This window comes from Rhipicephalus sanguineus, chromosome 10 (assembly GCF_013339695.2).
Source record: "Rhipicephalus sanguineus isolate Rsan-2018 chromosome 10, BIME_Rsan_1.4, whole genome shotgun sequence".
Lineage (NCBI taxonomy): Eukaryota > Metazoa > Arthropoda > Arachnida > Ixodida > Ixodidae > Rhipicephalus > Rhipicephalus sanguineus.
The window spans coordinates 149492262-149511227 of NC_051185.1; the positions used below are offsets into that span (position 1 = coordinate 149492262).

General features: G+C 46.5%; 1 protein-coding gene across 1 annotated transcript in view; it reads right to left on the minus strand.

The window, feature by feature from the left end:
* The window catches only part of LOC119372573 (heat shock 70 kDa protein 14), a 57151-nt gene that overhangs the window by 20342 nt on the left and 17843 nt on the right, over window positions 1-18966 (minus strand). The window contains exons 6-10 of the mRNA XM_049420221.1: window positions 14036-14254; window positions 10657-10815; window positions 6485-6587; window positions 4594-4722; window positions 1571-1660 (exon numbers count right to left, since the gene is read on the minus strand). Of these exons, the coding sequence (XP_049276178.1) occupies window positions 1571-1660; window positions 4594-4722; window positions 6485-6587; window positions 10657-10815; window positions 14036-14254 (700 nt within the window). The remainder of the gene's footprint in view (window positions 1-1570; window positions 1661-4593; window positions 4723-6484; window positions 6588-10656; window positions 10816-14035; window positions 14255-18966) is intronic.

Below are 18966 nucleotides of genomic sequence, written 5' to 3' on the forward strand. Positions count from 1 at the left end.
AGCACACACTCGCACATGCTTCACTCTAGTTTGTTCGTGACGAAGATACCCTAGATCGGCGAGCACCGCACACTGATCTCGGACGCTCCGAGCGAGGTCACTCCCTTTCCTGGCATTTCTTCAGTGGCAGAATGGCAGTGACGAATAAAAAAAAAAAGAAATAGGAGGCAGCATGAAGCCTTGTGGTCCGCTTTCACAAGGCAACCTCTTCCGGCGCCGTTCTCTGCAGCTACGACCGCCTACAATGAACTTATGCCTTGGAATGCAAGAAGCCATAAAATGCAATAAACGATGACCGCAATAACGTTTCGGAGCTTAAAAGTTCACTGTGCCGACGCCACAATGTGCCACAAAATGTCTTTCGTCTTTTCGGTAACAGCAGAGACCTGCTGATCAATGATTACAACTTCCGCGCGACAACAGCGATTCCTTCATGGATAAGCATCAAAAGAGAGCGAAGGCGATGAGGCAGCCGGCGATGAACGTGCCATTATGACTGATCGCCGACAACCTTATCACAGTCATCTGTAGCTATCGGCTCGGCTGCACGTGTGGCATACACTGTTTGAATGTACAAGCAGTACAAGCGCGCGATGCTGCCGTTCGCCGTCGCCGCGCTGTGCGAGATAAAGTGCGCGTCGCTTCGTAGAAACGAAAGTAGCTCGCTGGTGATGAGCGGCACGGGCACTGAGAAACGTCAATGCACTTACAGCGAGCATATACTGCGTGTTTTATTAGGTGACAACCCAAGCATGCCGCACCTGTCGTGCAGGACCGTTAGAGCGTCACGGAGACGTAGAGTGCGTGTTGCTTGCAAAACGCTCGTCTTCACCACGTTGAACGAACAGGCTACTCGCCACACTCATGCACGGTCCGAAGTGAAGCGGGCACAAAGAACGCACTAATGCGCGTAATACAGCAAGCGGCCCGGCAATGATAGCGTGAGCCGAGCATATAGGGGACGCGCTGCACGCAACTAGCCAGGGATGATCGGATTCACGGTGCAGTACCGCGGTTCAGTGAAACAGTGTCGGTTCACTGCAAAGGCGGTTTAATTCACTCGTGCACGCAGCGGGCGTCGCTTCACAAGGCGAAAAGGCCTAACTTCTCACGGGAGGGGTTGTTAGCACTTTCCAATAAAAATGCGCAAAAAAAAAAAGGCTTCGTCACTAAGTGCATGTTTTTGAGGGCGAGTCTGTTTACAATGAACTACTGACATGACCAGTTTTCGCAGCACATTCGAGTTCGTTACAAACGAGTTTGACTGTATACATAAAGTCACCAAGTTTCATCAAAATCGATCAAGAAATAAATTTAAGAGCAGTGTCCCCCCCTTAAATAGCATCGCCCCGCTGTGGGGCCCGTGTTTCGTCGCACCGCATGCATGGATATTGAAGCCGGAGTGCGTCTAGACTTTGGCTTTCCCTTGCGGCAAGGCTTAGGTCTCCACCGAAAACTAAGCCAGAATAGCGATTGGGAAGGCGATACAAACATGGTCCGATTACGTCATCGTGATCTGCTCTTGTAAGTGAAGCTGAAGCGTCCTCGAAGTTTTTTTTTGTGTGCTCACCTTGATGTAGACACTGTGGGCAAGGGCTGGAACTTGCACGTGATGAGGGACGTCCCGTACTGTCTCACCCCGAGAGGACAGGAGCGCTGCCTGCAATGAATGTGACACAGTTGTGTGGTGTGTCACAAATGGGCAATCCAGACACCACTATGCTATGGAGGAACTTGTGAGAACACATTCGTAATGTGCACACCTGCCAATATCACAGCATGAAAATTCGGGAGACCGCAGCCGGGGGGGGGGGGGGGTTCTTTTTGCATAACGGAAATTACTGAAACTGGAGATTGACATCAGGAAAGGGCAAGGATGTTTGTTTTGAGCTGCTTGAACCAAAGTTCTTTACTTGTGAAGGCATCTGGCAGTTCACAGGTGCACGTGGTACAGAATCCATACTTGTCACCTTTCCGCGAAGTCACAAGGCACAGAAACTCAGCTGTGTATGAGTCCAGAAACACTTGCAAGCACTTCTTTGATTTTGACGCCGTCATCGACCTTCTAACTGAACTCTGGAAACACGCAACCCCCACGGCAGACGGCATAGCGTACAAAATGCGGGGGCCAAGATGGAGGAGCAAAAGTTCTGGCTAGGCTCAACGGAAACGATTGCCGCAAATGAACTGAACGGTGGCCAGAGCGGCAAGTTTGCGACACGCGGCGCTGTTTCTCCCAAGCACGCCGATATCGAGAGTGCAAAGCACAATGGGGGCCGCTTGCTTACCGCCGGTCTGCCGGCCACCCCTTTTTTAGAAAATGGAATGTGCTCGACAGTCTCGCCGTCTCGTTATCGGAGCGCTCGTGCAGCGCCGCAGCTCCGGCCGCCATTCATATTTGGCAATCTTTCTTCCGTTGAGACTGTATGTTTTCCCTCGCCTTCTTTCAGTACGGTGGCGAGCGCTTCTCGCGGCCAGCCTTCGCCCAGATGCGCAGTGCCTAGAATGTACTCAGCAGTACTCTACGATATGGTTACAATGAAATAGAAGTGTGGTGGTGAGTGCTCTTTTGCAGCACCGCCACAGCAGGAAAGGCTGACGTACGTGCATGGTTTTAAAAAAAGAGAGAAAAAAAAAAACACGCCTCTGCCGTGGTGGCCACTTTTCGGGAGATTCGAGATGACATTCGTACAATCGGGAGATTAGGTCCAAATTCGGAGTCTCCCGGACAATTCGGGAGAGTTGGCAGGTATGAATGTGCCATGGCAGTTCAGCTGATAGTGGTCACTAGGTACCGGAATCAGAGGAAAGAACCTTCAGCAGATAACACAAGATTATCGCTGTCTGAAAAGGCAGCAGATAATCTTGCGGCACATCGTGGCTTTAGCCACACAGTGATTTGAGGGGTGCTGTTAAAATGTCATTGCAGCAGCCATTTATGGTAAGACTCTATGGGAACTGGATCAGGAATTCATCAAGACGATATTTTAACCATTAGAACTTATACATATGAGTGCACATTAATGATGTTTTACTGTAAAATGACAACTTCCCAATCGTGAGTTACTTATTGGTTTACTGGGGAACTGTCTGTCTTTCTGCTTAATTTTTCTGCATGCAGCTTAATGTATGCATGCGAAGTCGCAACTGTGCTGATCTCCACCCAAGCCTACCTCGTGCATGTTGCACGCTGCAGGGCATTACTGAGTGCACAAAATGTGTAAGTAAATGTTTTAAACCAGGCAGTAAATGCAATAGATTCCACAAGAACACTTTGAATGTGCGGCCTTTTTTGTGTCCTCTCAAGGATTACTGAGCCGCTGCCCACCAACTGTAGCACTCTTGGTATCGCCATTTCCATCTTTACGTACAGTAAGAGCTTGTTAATTCGGATTTCACGGGACCGCAAGAATTGTCCGAGTTAACCAAAGTCGGAATTATCGAAAGCATCAGGAAAAATATTAACAAATGTCTGTTACATCAATACACTTTCATTTTCTTGATGAATACGTAAATCCTTTACTTATTCAGCATAAGAGCAGAGTAAAAGTCGAAATTTTCGTCATCCTGCGACTTCGTTGTCAATGTGAGCACGGCGCCAGACTCCCAGGTCTTAATAAGCCTCAAACGTGCTCTGCAACCCTCTCTTGTTTTGCACCACCACCACCACCACTGTGCACACGCGACGACAGTTCTTTCGCAGGTAAAGTGGCCGGCAACTGATAGTTCGTCCATCGCGATGTAGCAAAAGAAGTTTTATGCCAGCATGCTGACTGCGGGTGAAAGCTCTTTATCTTCAACAGCTTCCACCATGTTTGAGTTTTGTGACATTGTGCGTGCATTGCATCAAGTTAAAACAAAGCTGCTGAGAGCCGGATCCGCATGCAGACAATATCGTGGTCACCAACTGATGAAGATAGCAACGCGGATGGCGCCGCCTCGTTTTGGTTGTCTGTGAACACCGTTTTCGCTCTTTTGCGTCACATGTCTGCGGCGGTTTGTGTTCGACACGCTCCCAGGGTTGCCCGAATTAACAAAGTTGCGGCCAAATATGACCGAATTAACGAGAGTTTGATGCCATTAAAGAATGCATACACTGGCTGGGACTCAGGAACACGTGCGAATTATCCGATTTTCTGAATTAACGAAAGTCAAATTAACGAGCTTTTACTGTATTAGAACACAGATTCAGTATGATGTGCTTTGATAGGTTTACTCGTCTCCTTCATAGCTTTGGGTTTTGCATCCAACAAATAGTACTTCTAGTGACTTGGTTGGTGGTTTCAATGTATGCAAGACATGAAACATGTCATATTCTCATTATCATGTCCCTTTATGAGTTCTTACATAGCGTCCACATTCTGTAAACATCGCAAGACTCACTGTAGTGAAAGTTTCCTGATCTTTTCTGACGCTGCAGGCTTATCTGAAGATGCAAGAAATGTAATTGAAATTAATTTGCTTCCAATTGACAGCATTACCTGAAACAAGAAAGTGGAGAATCGTTAGCCTGTCCTGAGTGTGAGCTGTTAATATTTAATATTTCCACTTCTGTCTTGAGTATTTGCCCATGGTCCACATACAGCAACTCACCTGCATGGCTGCACCCAGGGCGATCACTTCGTCAGGACTGTGGGTGTCAAGGAGCTGTGACGTAGGAAAGCGCGATGCCAGGAGGCTGCGCAGTCGGCGCACCTTGGTCGATCCACCGCACAGAACCACCTTGACGAGACGAGGAGAGAGAGAGAAAGGAGACAAAACACTGTTCGCAATCACGTAGGCTCAGACAAATATTATGCCACACGATCCCTTACGCATTTGCCTAAGCCATCATCTTTTTCTTCACACTCGATTGTATTGATCCAAATCGAAAGCCTTCCACACTGCACGTGGTTTTACACTGCCACCGGGATTGGAGGAATTGGAAGCTTTCTGCACTGCACGTGGTTTTACAGTGCCCACCTTTGACCAAGCGATCAAGCCATGTGATGACATCATCATGTGATGTGAGGTCAGTATAGCCACTAGCATTTAAAGGAAGCGGGACTGCAATGCCTTATTGGCTTTTTTATCTGCTTCAACACTGTTCTTGCTTGTTATCAAGTGTAGACGTTCGCCAGCCTGAAACCCGAATGTGACCTAAGGACAAGATAAGAGATTGCCGCGTACGCCCCCAGGCAGTCTGATGTCCGGCGTTTGGCCACGCGGTCGTCTGCTGTCCTCGTGTAATTCCTTCTCTCACTTTAGGGCACAAGTTTGCCCAATAAACCCTCCTGAAGTATATTGCTGACGTAGTCTCTGTTTCTGTCTGTCTGGGCGCTGGCCAGCTCACCGTCACTTACGTGACACTATGATGTTCCATGATGACGCCATCACATAACATCATGTGATGTGACATCACTATGATGTCACAAATTTTAGCGACCTGTGATGTCATGATGACGCAAAAAATTATAATCACGCGATGACATCATAGGGCAACGTCATCACATGATAATTTTTTGCATCATTTGCGCTGACACCCCAAACGGTCACATTTTGCGTTGAACGAGGGATCTAAGGCTGTCGCCTTAATAACTATCATTGTAGACTGCGTGGCCCTTGCATGCAGTGAGCCTGGCATCTGAACTTTGGAAAAATGTTAATTTTAGCTCCGAAAAATATGTGCCATGCATCCTGGTTTCCAAAGGATTGGGGCTCGTACACAGATTAGGGCTTTACAAGCCTTGCCCTGCTGCATTTTGAAATTCTCTTGCTGCAATAAATTTATTCAGTCACTGATCGCAAAACTACATAAAAATGGACACCTAAACAAATTTCTCATAATTTTGGGCATGCAGTTGAACCCTGTGACAATGTAGTTAGATAACACACTAAAGTGCTTTTGTTACATTCAAGCATTCGTAATTAGAATGGATTCATTCCAGATTGATATTCGAGAGACACAACTCAGATCTGCTTTGTTATAGCGCTGATCTGTAATTGCCTTCCGACATACTTCAAGTCCGAACCAATTTGTAAATTGTATTTGTAAATTAGTGTTGACAAGAGCTGAAGCCTTAACATCACTAATTTCACCTGCACGGATGTGACACCAGCACTCATAGATCGAAGGTTCTTGGCAAATCAGCATGGTACTTTGTGAAACGCAATGCCTCTCAATGATTTCCACAACTTTACCTGCAGGAGATGCCCAGTACTGCCCAGCATTATAGTATTCCAAAGAAGAACAGACAGAGCGACAATAGATAATCTGTGTGAAGAGCTGCAGCAACACAAAAAATGTCAAACTTTTAGTGGAGAAGTATGTCACAAACACCTGCAAAAGCATGGAGCCACACTACAAAACTATTTCATAGTCAGGTAAGTGTCCAGTTTTGTAGGGCTAATGTGACTGAAGGGCCAAAATGGTGAGTGGAACATTTAAAACTATGCATCCAGTTGCCTTGACGGGTTTCTTTAGTTAACAAGGGCCCCCACTCACCTTGTGGATGTCGGAGGCTTCGAGGCTGCCCCGTCGCAGAACCTCGTCCACAAGCTCTGCACACCGGGTCAGCAAGGAGCCCAGCAGAGATTCAAACCTTGCCCTGGTTGCAAACACCAAGAATAGGATCGCACGGCAATCAATGTGCATATTCCATGTCCATATTCTCTTAATCATCAAGTTAATCTAGATCAGGGGTCGGCAACCTTTGTGAGGCGGAGGGCCGAGTTGCATGAAGCCGACGCAGCGGGGGCCGCAGGGCAAATCGGGGCCGGGATGTTTTGCAGAGAGAGAAAATTCGACAAATTGACAATAATGTACAAAACTAAAATAGAAATCATGTTTATTTCTCTTTTTTCCTGTCTAACCCTATTTGAGGTTGAAACTGCCATGTCAGCCTTCAGATAGGACGTTGCAAGGAAAGCGGGACGGGGTTCTTGACTTCGTGCCAGGGGCTGTACTGTATAATACTGCCTCATGGGCCACACGTTGCCGACCCCCAACCTAGATAATTTTATTATTTTACAGCGCCATCAGCGCATCTTCCAAGCAGAAAAGCATGGTCATAGTCCTCCCTCAAATGCAGATTCTTTCTAGGACTGAGCATGTTTCAAGCATTCTAACCATTCAGCCAGGTTCAGTGCCTTTAAAGCTCTAATTTACAAGATGCAGGAATAAAGCTATAATTTGTTTCTCATAATCCCTCTGGACTCATCACCAGGTGGAATTCCCACTTTGAACACAGCATTTTGTAAAAGCTTGTCCATTTTATGCGTTTTAGAGAATGGCCACCGAATTATGTTTGAAGTTTTTCTGTTTTCAAAAAAGAGCCCTAAAAGTTCAACCCCCGTCTTATATACCGGTCATTGGCAGAAAAACTTCGCAAGTCTGGCCACTATGGGCAACTAAAGTCAACTGTCTCCATCACCATCGCAATCATCGGTGTCGCTTTGTTTACGGCCTGTGCCGTAGGCGGCCTTTTTTTTTGTGCTTTTGTTGTCTTGTGAATCTATTTGGGCTCCAAGGTGCTTTTTTTCTTGTTCTTGACCGGTGGCCCACGATAGTTCTCCGTAGCGTTCAAAAAACAGTGACCGAGTTCACGAAGGCACGAAGAAATCTGGTCTGAAGTGTGTGAAAGGTGTGTTGGGATGCTAGCACACGTGAACGCGAGCGGGAGCCATGAGTCACAAACAATAACTGAAAGTTTATCGTTGCATGGGTGTTCTCGCTGCTCCAATCTCGCCGGATACTCTTTCTTTGTTGCTTCCTGTGATGCCGGCAGCTCTGGCTACAGCAGTACGTATAGCTATGATCAGCGGGCAGATCGAGTGCACCACAGAAGCATTCGCTGCTGGCGAACGCTGAAGGATCACATCACGACACGCAGCGATCAGAAGAAAACTTTGTTTCGGTGCCAGACCGCAGCGTATCTAGAGCTGGAGACGAAGGTTGCACAGTTTAACCGGAAGCCGCACTCGTGTCGTGATTGCTACAGGGGACCACTAGGTGCATCCACATCAATGCTGTCAAGACAGTTATGATGTCTTGCGAAGATAATCCTCGAGCCCATATTTTGTCTTTCTGCCATGTGGAACTTATGTGTAAACACACGTGTAAATAAATGGCATTTTCACTGTGCGCCATTTGAAATTGCATTTGTTTCATGGCAAAGGCGCCTTCTGATACTTCGGCCCTTCCACGTACTTCTTTTTTTTTCGATTTTCAGTCTGACCTATATTTTGGTTTTTACGGTAATAATACAGTAAAACCTCGTTAATTCAGTCACTGGAACTGTGAAAAATGTTCGAATTAGGCGGGCTTTCGAATTAACTAAACATACAAAAAGTGGGATGCAAGGAACTTTGAATTACTGAAAGTAATCACAAGTGGTCGTTGGCTGTGCCTGCTAGTTTGTGGCTCCAAGGGTTCCAGGAATACCTGGTCCCAATTTTGCTGCGAACCCGGGGAAACGGCGGACCCCGCTGCTGCCAACGCAAAAAGAAAGAGGTCTCGTGGTCAGCTGAAATGTGTGCCTGCGGAACAAAAGACGTGCTTCACTGCAACACAGTGGTGACACGCAGGCATGTCACCTGCTCCTCGCAGCGTCAGTGCGTGGTGATGCAACCATTCACCCATTCTTTCTTGTAAAATACAGAATCTAATAATGGCCAGTGTGACGAAATTCGCGATGTGTTCTGGCTGGAAAACATGATCATTGAAGTTTTAGAAGAAGGTGTTGCAGGCAAGATCTTTGCCAGTAGTGCAAGTGCGTAAATTGCCAGAGCAACCGCGAATCAGATGTTCGCATGCATCATGAATTCCGTCAGACCATCCTTTATTAATTTCTTTATTTTCCCAGAAAAAAATGGGCAAATCATGATGCGCTGACATTGCGAGAAGCATGCAACATGCTACCCGCATGTCACCACTGTGTTGCAGTGAAGCACGTCTTCTTTTCCGCAGGCACATATTTCAGCTGACCACGAGGCCGCTTTTTCTTTTCTTCTTCTTTTTTTTTTTTTCGCTGGCAGCAGCGATGCTGGGGTGCTTAACCTGTCACTCATTAGTATTACTTTGCATTGCCTTGTGGCTCCTAAGGGCCGTCATTTCTGTGGATTTGCGGTAAAACTGGGATCAGGAATTTGCACATGGCACCCAAAGGTTTCAAATTAACCGGGCTGATGCTGACCGTCAATTCAAATTATCCACTCAAATTTACATCGCAAAATAAGGGACCGCTGAAATCCTCCAAATTAAGTGCAATTTCAAAATAACTGAGTTAAAATTAATGAGGTTTTACTGTAACAAAGGACAGACAAACCAAATAAAAATGACAAGGAAAAAGAAAAGGTGTTATGTAAACATGATCAAGTGTGCTACCCACAAAGTATGCAAGTGTCTTAAGGGGGGATGCGGGGCTAAATGCCATCTTTTGAACTGCTGCACTAATTTTATTTAAATTTCTGGGATGGCTCATCTTGATATCAGGACACAATAAAAATGTAGGAGTTATTTATCATTTTAAGCTCTTTAGAAGGTTTGTAGTGCAGGATAAGTTTAGGTTCTCTAGAAGATTTGTAGTGCGGGATAAGGCCAGTCACTTATTTTTTATGACGTTTCAGTAAAAATACTATCGCTCTAAAAGCGAAGAATTATTTTTTTTCCTTGTCACTACCTCTCAGTCTAGTGAAATTTCTTTTCTGTTAGAGACTACTCAGGGATCCGAAAAGTACCTCATCTTGTTCCTGACAAAATTGTAACATTGTAAGTAGCTTTTGGCGAAGCAGTTGGGAAATGATAGTTTTCCTAAGAGGCTCATTCCCCTAAAAAATATGAACTGAGAGAACTGAGCTATTTATTTATATGGTAAAAAAAATGTATTCGACGGAGGGTGGGACGGGACAGGGGTTAATCCCCTCTTCCCCTCGCCCGGACTTTTAATAAAGTTTATTCATTCATTCATTCAAAGTGACTTTTTGCATAGATACGGCCTTACTCATCAACATGACACTGTTCTGTGACAATTTCATGCAATCGTCTTCAATTTTTCGCAGCTTTCGAGCTGTGAATGTTGCTCACAGCATGTGTTGATCACAAAACGGACCACGCGCCGATCGCAATGAACTCCCAGGAAAACGAACATATAAGCCAAGTGGCACACAAACACAGCAGGAGTAACTCGGAATTGGCGCGAAAGCAGCGACGGATGGTCACGTGATACGTTTCCACCAATTTCAGCTTCAGTTCCAGTTTTCCAGCAACCCTGCTGTCGGCGCACTGCTCAAAATGTGCCTTTTTGATTTACTTGTTTTTCCCCTTATGTGCTCTCGAAAGAAGGTCTTCTGTGACAAAAAAAGCATGAAAAACAAACAATTTAACATGAGCATTCACTACCCGTTCTGCTTTTTGCCCGCTTTGCAGCCGCGTCTTGAAGGGACTTTTCAGAGACGCTCTCCCCAGCAAATTCGCGCCACCCTCTCGTGAAAAGAATTTTTTTTATTCTTTTCTGCTGTACAGATGACACTCAAACTTGGTGAGCATGTTCTTTAATGAACCATCCACCCAAAACAACTCAAATTTGAAAATGCATATATTTTTCGAAAATTGTGTTTTTAGCCCCGCATTCCCCTTAAAAAGTTGAGCAGTGTTGTCAGCCCTATGAGCGTACGTACCTGCTGATGTTGAGGCTGAGATCCATTCCCTCGTAGACGGACTCTGCAAAGCACTGGGCTGTCTCCAGCGTTGCCAGGACGTGCTTGGCCGTCTCGGCGGCATTCCACAGTCGTGCCAGAGCCCGCCGGCTCTCGCGTAAGTCGGCCCCGCGGCTCTGGCTGCAATCGTTCATTTTCATGGCTTTACGATTTTACAAAAAATTTTGCAGGTAAAAATTCCAGCTCTTGGGAAGAATGGCAGTGAGTAGTGCAATAGCCCAAGCGAGACATTTCAACTAGAGCTGTGTGAATAGGAAAATTTTGGGTGCGAAGCGAATTCGAATAATAAAGATTAAGTGCGAATCGAATAATTTTCGAATATTTCTCAAATATTTTTCTAATACTTCGAAGTGAAATTACAGAAAAAAGTTGCAGAGAATCCGTAAGTATGTTCTTACGAGGCAGGAACAATTAGAAGCCACTAAAATGGTCAAAGAACAAATTTATTCCTAAAGGGAATGCGGCTTTCGTATCGCGGAAAATAAAAAAAAAAAATCTATTTTCGAAAGTCACATTTTCAGTTTTTGCAGCCCTTTTTCTGATTCGAAAATATCGTAACTGAAAACTACGTACAAGTGCGGTAAAAAATTTGTTGTGCTTGTCGAGGTGGCGAAAATTATTGCGGAAATCGCAAAAAAAAAAGAGAAAAGCTGCGTTTAAGAAAAAATTATAGCTCCGCAATGGCGCAACCGGGCGCCGCCATCTTGGGCTCGTCAGAAAGAGCATTTCTCCATCTTCAAAGTTCCCACTTCAGCTAGGTCCTCCATTCAGAAAAAAGTGTACAAAAAGTAAATGTTTGAAGTTCGTTCCGAGGCCTTCGATTGGCTGCGTCTGCCATGTTGCTCCAGCACGCCTCGCCATTGGTCCGATCCTCGCTCTGCTGCTTGCACGTCGCGAGGTCATGACTGTCTAAAATTGCACTACTTAGTCACGCGTTCGCACTCGTTCTGTGTTCACAGGTCGACGATCATTTAGAATATAATTACGCTTTAGTTTGGCAGCTGCAAGCGGAAGCTCAAGCATTGGATTACGATAGTGCGCCACAATCGTCGGGAACATCGAAGACGCGCGTCTCGGACCGACTGTTCTGCTTATCAGCATTTCACACCTCGTGACGAAGACCATCGCGGGACGACACTTCGTACTCACGATCGAGCATGACTTACTTTGAAACATCGGGCACCGCGGCCACACATATCGCGACCGAGCTTACTGCTCAGAGTCGTGGCTAGGCCTAGCTCCCCTCACAGCACCGATGTACGAGACGAATTCGAACTTTGCGGGCAAGAACTTCGCGCTAGCGGAGAAGCCGCAATGTGTTCCGTTGCAAGCAACACATCGCATCGCATCGTCCGCTGGCTCCTTGGAACCATGGATGGGCATTTTACGCATTGGCAGTGGACCCCCCGGCAAGCTCGTTGCGCAGCGACCACTCGGAGCACCGGTGGAAGCGGCTAGCAGTTTCGCAAGTCAGCACCCCAAAACTTTATTTATTTATTTTCCGTTATTATAAACCATTATATTTATTTTCCGGAAGTCCGAATACTTCGAATAGTAAAATTTCGGTGCGAATCGAATCGAAAAGCAAACACTATTTGAAAAATATTCGAAAGTTCGAATATTCGCACACACCTAATTTCAACCAAAGTGCAACCAAAGAGTGGCACAGGAACGTGAGACAAAAGGTAACACTTCGTAAGAACATCTTCATTCTAGCGCTAAAATGAAGATTTCACCAAGTAACACTTGTCTTTGTATGCCTTTCATGGGTGGCCAACGATTGGCCAGCAACACTCGTAGCTGCCATGGCTACGAGCGACGCTGGCTAACACTCCCAGGATTATGCCCACAGAAATACACAATCAATCGGATCGAGAAACGACCACCATCATAGCTAAATCTGTAGAGGAATGGATGCGTTATCCAAAGGTTGCGGGTTCGGTCCCTACCAAAAGCAAGTTGTGTTTCCATCCATTTTAATTCTTCCCATTTAATTATGACACGACAGTAACTAAAAATACAATGTCGCCTATGCCTGCCTTGGCTTCATTAGGGCACATCTAACAAAGAAGCGAGCCTCTCGATCCCTTCCCGTTCTTTTGTTCGGGGATCAGTCGTCTCTTGCTGTGCAAACTGAACTCTTGTGTAATGCAGAAACAACTGGCTCAACAGTTTGGTCTCCTAAAAGAACAGTGAACTAAACAGAATGTGGTTTTCAACAACTTATTTACATTGAGTGCAAGGCACAGGCGCCTCCCATCCATCCCCGAAGGATTCCATCTTATGCCATATACAGTAAAAGCTCGTTAATTCGACTCTCGTTAATTCGGAAAATCGGTTAATTTGGACACGTCATCTGGTCCCTGTAAATATACGCATCACTCTATGAGACTGGGCGCTCGTTATTTCGGACAGATTTGACCGCAAATCGGATAATTCGGCGACCTTCGGGCCGCTGGCGAGGCTCGAAAACGAAAAAAGAAAGATTCGGAACAAAAGTGAAACTCAAACGCAGCATCGCCATGGACATCAATTATCGACTTGGCTTGGATTGAGACTGGTTGAACGCCTTTTTTTCGCGTGTGGGTTTTGTTGCTTTGTTCCCGTTGGTGTGCTGCATCGTTGATCGCCGATTTATCGAGGAAAGTTTCAGTACGGCTCCTTTAGCTTGATCGTTGCTGGTGCTTTTGTGCCGACTTCTCGTGCGACCGCACTCTCCGCCGATGGCAACGCCGGCGAAGCGGCCCAAGTACGAGGCCAAGGACTTCACCACCAAAGTAGAATTTTTGCGTGCTCTGAATAACGGGCTCTCCCGACAAGAAGTGATGAAGAGTGATGAAAGGGGATCCTTCAATTGGCGGCAAGAAGCAAGGAACGAGTAGCCGTACTTTTATCCCCCAACGTGACGGGAACAGAGCGCTTGCCGCTTCTCGTTATCGGAAAGGTTCAAAAGCCACGCTGCTTTAAGAACATCAACAATCTTGCCGTGGATTACCGTGCCAACCGAAAAGCGTGGATGACGGGTGAAACTTTTGCGGTACTGCAGACATCATGCGAGCTGCTGAGCACCTTGAAGGGCTCAGAAAAATTGTGTCCGCGCGAATTTCTGCTCGAAAACACAAGCATCCGCGATTACTTTGTTAAGTAAAGGTATGTTGAAAAATCTAGTGCAGTTATTGTGTTTATTTCGACCATTCGATAATTCGGACATTCGGTTAATTCGGACATTTTTTCCGGTCCCTAGAAATCCGAATTAACGAGCTTTTACTGTATGTGGCACAAAATCTATGGAGCGCTGTAAGCAAAAAATGGCGAGAGCCTGGCTTTAACATGTGCTCACCGCTTGAACTCCTGGGCACAGTGGTCGACGACGGCAGCAGTGAAATCCCGGCCACCCAGGGCAGGCTGTGCAGAGGCATGGGCCACGAGGCGGTAGGCACCATTGCACACTGCCACTATGCTCGCACTTGCCGTTTGCCCACCCAGTCGATACAGCAGGTACCGGCTGCAGGAAATGTAGAACACATGGTCACTCAGGCTAAGTTTTGTCGGGGCCTGCCTTCAAGTTAGGCCACACATGAAGCCTTGAAAGTGTTACTCAAAAAATATGAACCCTCTTTAGGCGTACTAACGGTCAAAAGGTAGTTGCGATGAATCGCCGACCAAGTCTCATAGAGTCTAATGCATTTGCTGACCGCTTTAAGCCGTAGTGATTTGTCCTATGCCTACTGATTAGTGCATACCCCACGATAACATTTTGCGCCATAAAAGTGTATGGCGCCGCAGAACTTGCGACAGCACAATGTGCCGCAAAATGTTTTGAGTCTTTTCGAGAAGTGTGGAAATCGGTTGATCAATGATTCCGACTCCTGTGCGATTGCAGCGATGCCTTTACGGGTAATCATCGGGAAAGAATGAAGGCGAGGAGGCACCCACCGACGGACGCGCCGACAACCTTATCACAATAAGTATCTTCAGCTAGCTGCTCGAACACGCGTGGCCGTAGCGCTGCTTTAAGCCTACTGCACGCTTCTAATAGGTGACAACCTAACGCCCTGGGCCGCTGACTGCTGCCGCCTCGTGCAACACCGTGTTCAAGCGCGTACCACTTAGTAGAAAAGAGAGCAGCTCAATGTTGCGGAGTTCAGCGTTGCGGCTCGTGGGAACCGAGACCTCGCTGCATTGACGCTATCCTGCTAAACGCACATGTAGAGTACAGCAAGCAAAGCGCTATTGTAACCATACTGCACACTTTTGTTAGGTGACAACCCAAACACACATCACTTGCAGGAAGCTCGTCATTGCCGCATTAACCCAACAAGCTACTCACTGCATTTGTGCACGGTCTGGAACGAAGTGGGTACGAAGAACACTCCCACGGCAAATGCACACGTACAGTACAGCAAGCAGCCTGGCAGTGACGGCAGGTGACGGCGTGAGCCAAGTAGGCAACGCGCTGCACACAACTAGCGAGGAGATGATCAGCTCCACGAGGTTGTATCGCGTTCAATGAAACTGTGTCAGTTTTTGCTTAGTAGCAGATTGCAGTATTAGACGCGTACACATTTACTGCGGAAGGCCGATACTATCTGTTCTGTCGCTATGTCAGTCACTGCGCATCCCGGTCCCTGCAATAGTTTCGAAACGCTCCTTGGCGTCTCCACCGTGTGCTATTGGACAGTCGTGCACCAGAGTGCCACAATCTTTTCCACACTTTGGCAAAAACAAAGAAAAGGCTTTGTGGTGAGTACTTTAGGCAATATTTGCTATGGCACTGTATGTATTTCTTTGTTGGCAGCGATGACGTATGTCAGGAGATGCAAGTTTGTACTTGGTGGTTAATGCATACTACCGTTCAGTGCGTAGTCATGCCGCGTTCCTGGCAGATATGTATTAACGAGGTTTCACTGTAATTGCACCGATGAAAAATTCTTGGAACACAGGGTGTCGCTGGAGCCAAAGTTTCGACAGGTGGTCTTGTCTTCTTCAAGGAAGCAACAAGTTGCCTTAATGAAGACAAGACCGCTTGTGAAAATATTGGCTCCAGCGACAGCCCGTGTTCCAAGAATCTTTCATCACTTCAGGCAGCCATCTTCCACTGAACTTCTACCTTATTTGTAATTGCATTATATCACAGTCACTGCATCATGTTTTCCAACACCCATTCACTTCAATGTACGTCAGTACATTGCTGAACAGCTGCATCTAACTGGGTCAGTTTGTATTAGACTGCAACAACCCTCTCCATACATCTTTCTCAGAACGTACAATCGGCGTCAAATGAAACCTGAACACTGGCAAGCCTTCGCAGTGGTATAGTGCGCGCAGTCCAGTTATCACCATGGACAGGCGCGCATATGTGCAGTGCGGTCAAACCGGATGCGTGTGCCTGTCAGTGGTGATGACAGGACGGCGTGCACTATACCGTGCGAAGGCTTGCCACTGTTCGGGTTTCATTTGACGCCGATTGTACATGCTACATGGAACACATTTTCAGTGTCCCTTCTGCTTCAACAAGACTCTAAAGTGTTCATTTGTTCATTTAAGGGGGGACGCGGCTTTCGTATCGCGAAAAATGGCAAAAAAATCGATTTTTTCAAAATCACATTTTCAGTTTCTGTAGACCTTTTTCTATCAGATTGCAAAATATCTTCACCAAAAACCACGTAGAAGTGCTTTAAAAAATTTGTTACGTCTGCCAAGGTGGCGAAAATTATTGCGGAAATTGCAAAAAAACACAGATTTTCAAAAAATCATGGCTCCGCAACGGCACCACCGGGCGCCGATATTTTGGTCTCGTCAGAAAGAGCATCTCTCTGTCTTCAAATTCCCCGCCTCAGCTGGCTCCTCCCTTCGAAAACAAGCGCACAAAAAGCAAATGTTCGAAGGTCGTTTCGAGGCCTGCGATTGGCCGCGTCCGCCATGTTGCCCCAGCGCGCCTCGCCATTGGTCCGATGCTCGCTTCGGGAGATCGTCGGCTGCTGCTCGCGCGTCGCGATGTTACGGCTGTCGAAAGTCGCGCTACTTCGTGACGCGTTCGCGCTCGTTCTGTTCACGGCTCGACAATCACGTCGAATATAGCTACGTTTTAGTTCGGAGCTGCAAGCGGAAGCTCGATCAGATTACGATGGCGCGCCGCGCTCGTAGCGAACATCGTCGCGCGTCTCGGGCTCGGACCGACCCTTTAGCGTTGACTCGTCGGATCAGCGGTCGGAGATTCTGCTTGTCAACACTTCGGACGTCGTGACGAAGATAATCGCGGGACGACTCCTTGTACTCGCGACCACGCATTACGTACTTTGAAACAAACATCGGGCACCGCGGCCGGCGCATCTACTGCTCGGAGTCGTCACTAGGCCTAACACCGCTCACGGCGCTGGCGTGTGATACGAACTTCGAACTTTGCGGGCAAGAACAACGCGTTAGCGGACCCGCGGCAGTGTGCTTCTTCGCAAGCAACGAAGCGCATCGCCTGCCAGCTCCTCGGAACCGCGGATGGTCATTTTTAGGCATCGGCAGCGGACCCCACATCCAAGCTCGTCGCGCAGCAGCCGCGCGTCGGCGTCCCGAAATGCGAGACCAAAGACGTTGCGTGCCGATTTTTCGTCGCCGCACCTAGGGATATTGCGCATCGTCAACGAATGCCGCCACCCAGCACATCGCGTGCCAACTTCCTGGACTCCGCGGCCGAGCACTTCGAAGTGAAATAAAGCGCTGTTGATGCAATTTAGGCGCGCTTGGAGCCGTGCGTATCGCCGCAAGCTCTCATGAATCATCTGAAAAAATAAAAGCCTCGCAGGTAACCGTGTCCGCAACCGGGTGAATGATGAAACGCATCACAGTCGAGGTTTACAAATAAGCTTGAGTGAAGCAGGGATATGAGTTTACATCTGCCCAATTCGCGTCTTGAATAAACTGCTAAGGAATTTCTATTCCACCAATGTCTTGGCCATAACTGCCTGTTATTTAGGAGGAAGGGATAGATTGTCATGATGAGAGCCGCTCTTAGTATCCTATAAAAATGATTCAATGATCAATTGCAATCAAGGCTGTTAATTATGTTAATGAGAGCATGAATACAAGAAAGCTGGCAAATCATCATAGTACATGACCTACTTGCATTACAATATCTTGTTTTTTTGTCATGTCTATTACACCACTTCATAACTTCGTTTAATATCCATGCTACATGTTCTTTGTATATCAGAAAAGGATTTTAAGAAAAAAGAAAGAAAACAAAGGCACAACAGATGAAGGGCCACATGTGCAGGAGGTCCAACGTTATAAAACACACCAAAGATCACAATCTTCTTGTGTTTTAGAGAAGCAAGGCACCTCAAACTAAAGACAGGGCACTCAAGAAACTGCACATTACGAAGGACTCAAAAGATTACGACCCCAGTGCCTTTTCATAAATTAATATCGTTGGTACAACTTTAAAAGCAGTTTTCTCAAAACGACTTTTCTTGCTTCCAGCTTCGCTTGTTCCGCTGATTTCTCACTAACCGCTGGGTCTATTTCACTTCCGTTTTTTGTTCTATATTCCTTGAAGCACAGTTCAGGGCGTGACATTCTTGCTTTTTCAGTATGGCCTTTTGATAATTAGCTATTTGACAAGTTGCACAAAGCCTCGATGCCTGTTGCACAGTCACCTCATGAAAAATAAAAACTAAAAAATTTTTTTGTTGGAAATAAGAAAATCTAAGAATGTCTTGCCCGCAATCAGACATCTTAGAATGCATAGCACTTTGAACGAGTTTCCTATCGCATTTTTTAAGCGAGTCAGACTCGGAACAAGAGCAGAAGGTGAAATATATCGTACATCAAAAAGTTGTAAAGATATATTCATGAAATTTCTACAGTAGCATTAAAAAAACATTTCAAATAAGTGTGCCAATTTTCATCAAAATCCATGAAGAAATAAGAAAGTTGGTACCGAAAGCCACGTCCCCCCTTAAAGGCCAACTCCGGCGATTTTTTGGCCATGTCAAAGTAATGGTGCTTTTACATTCCTGAGACGCTCCTGTCAAGGGTCCGATAGCAGAAACACTCGGCAAATAGGAGAATAATTTTAAACAAGCAAAAAGGCGCAACACCGAAACCGAAATCCAACCGAGCATACTGTCTGCGCGTGACGTATAAGTGGTTACAAAACCGGAAATCATGCAAGGCATGCCGGTCCCGCCAGCGCGTAGTATGAAAGCTGCGAAAGCGGCGAAGAGCAGACGCTCATTTGAAAGGTGACTCCGTCGGAAATCTTGTGCGTGGCTG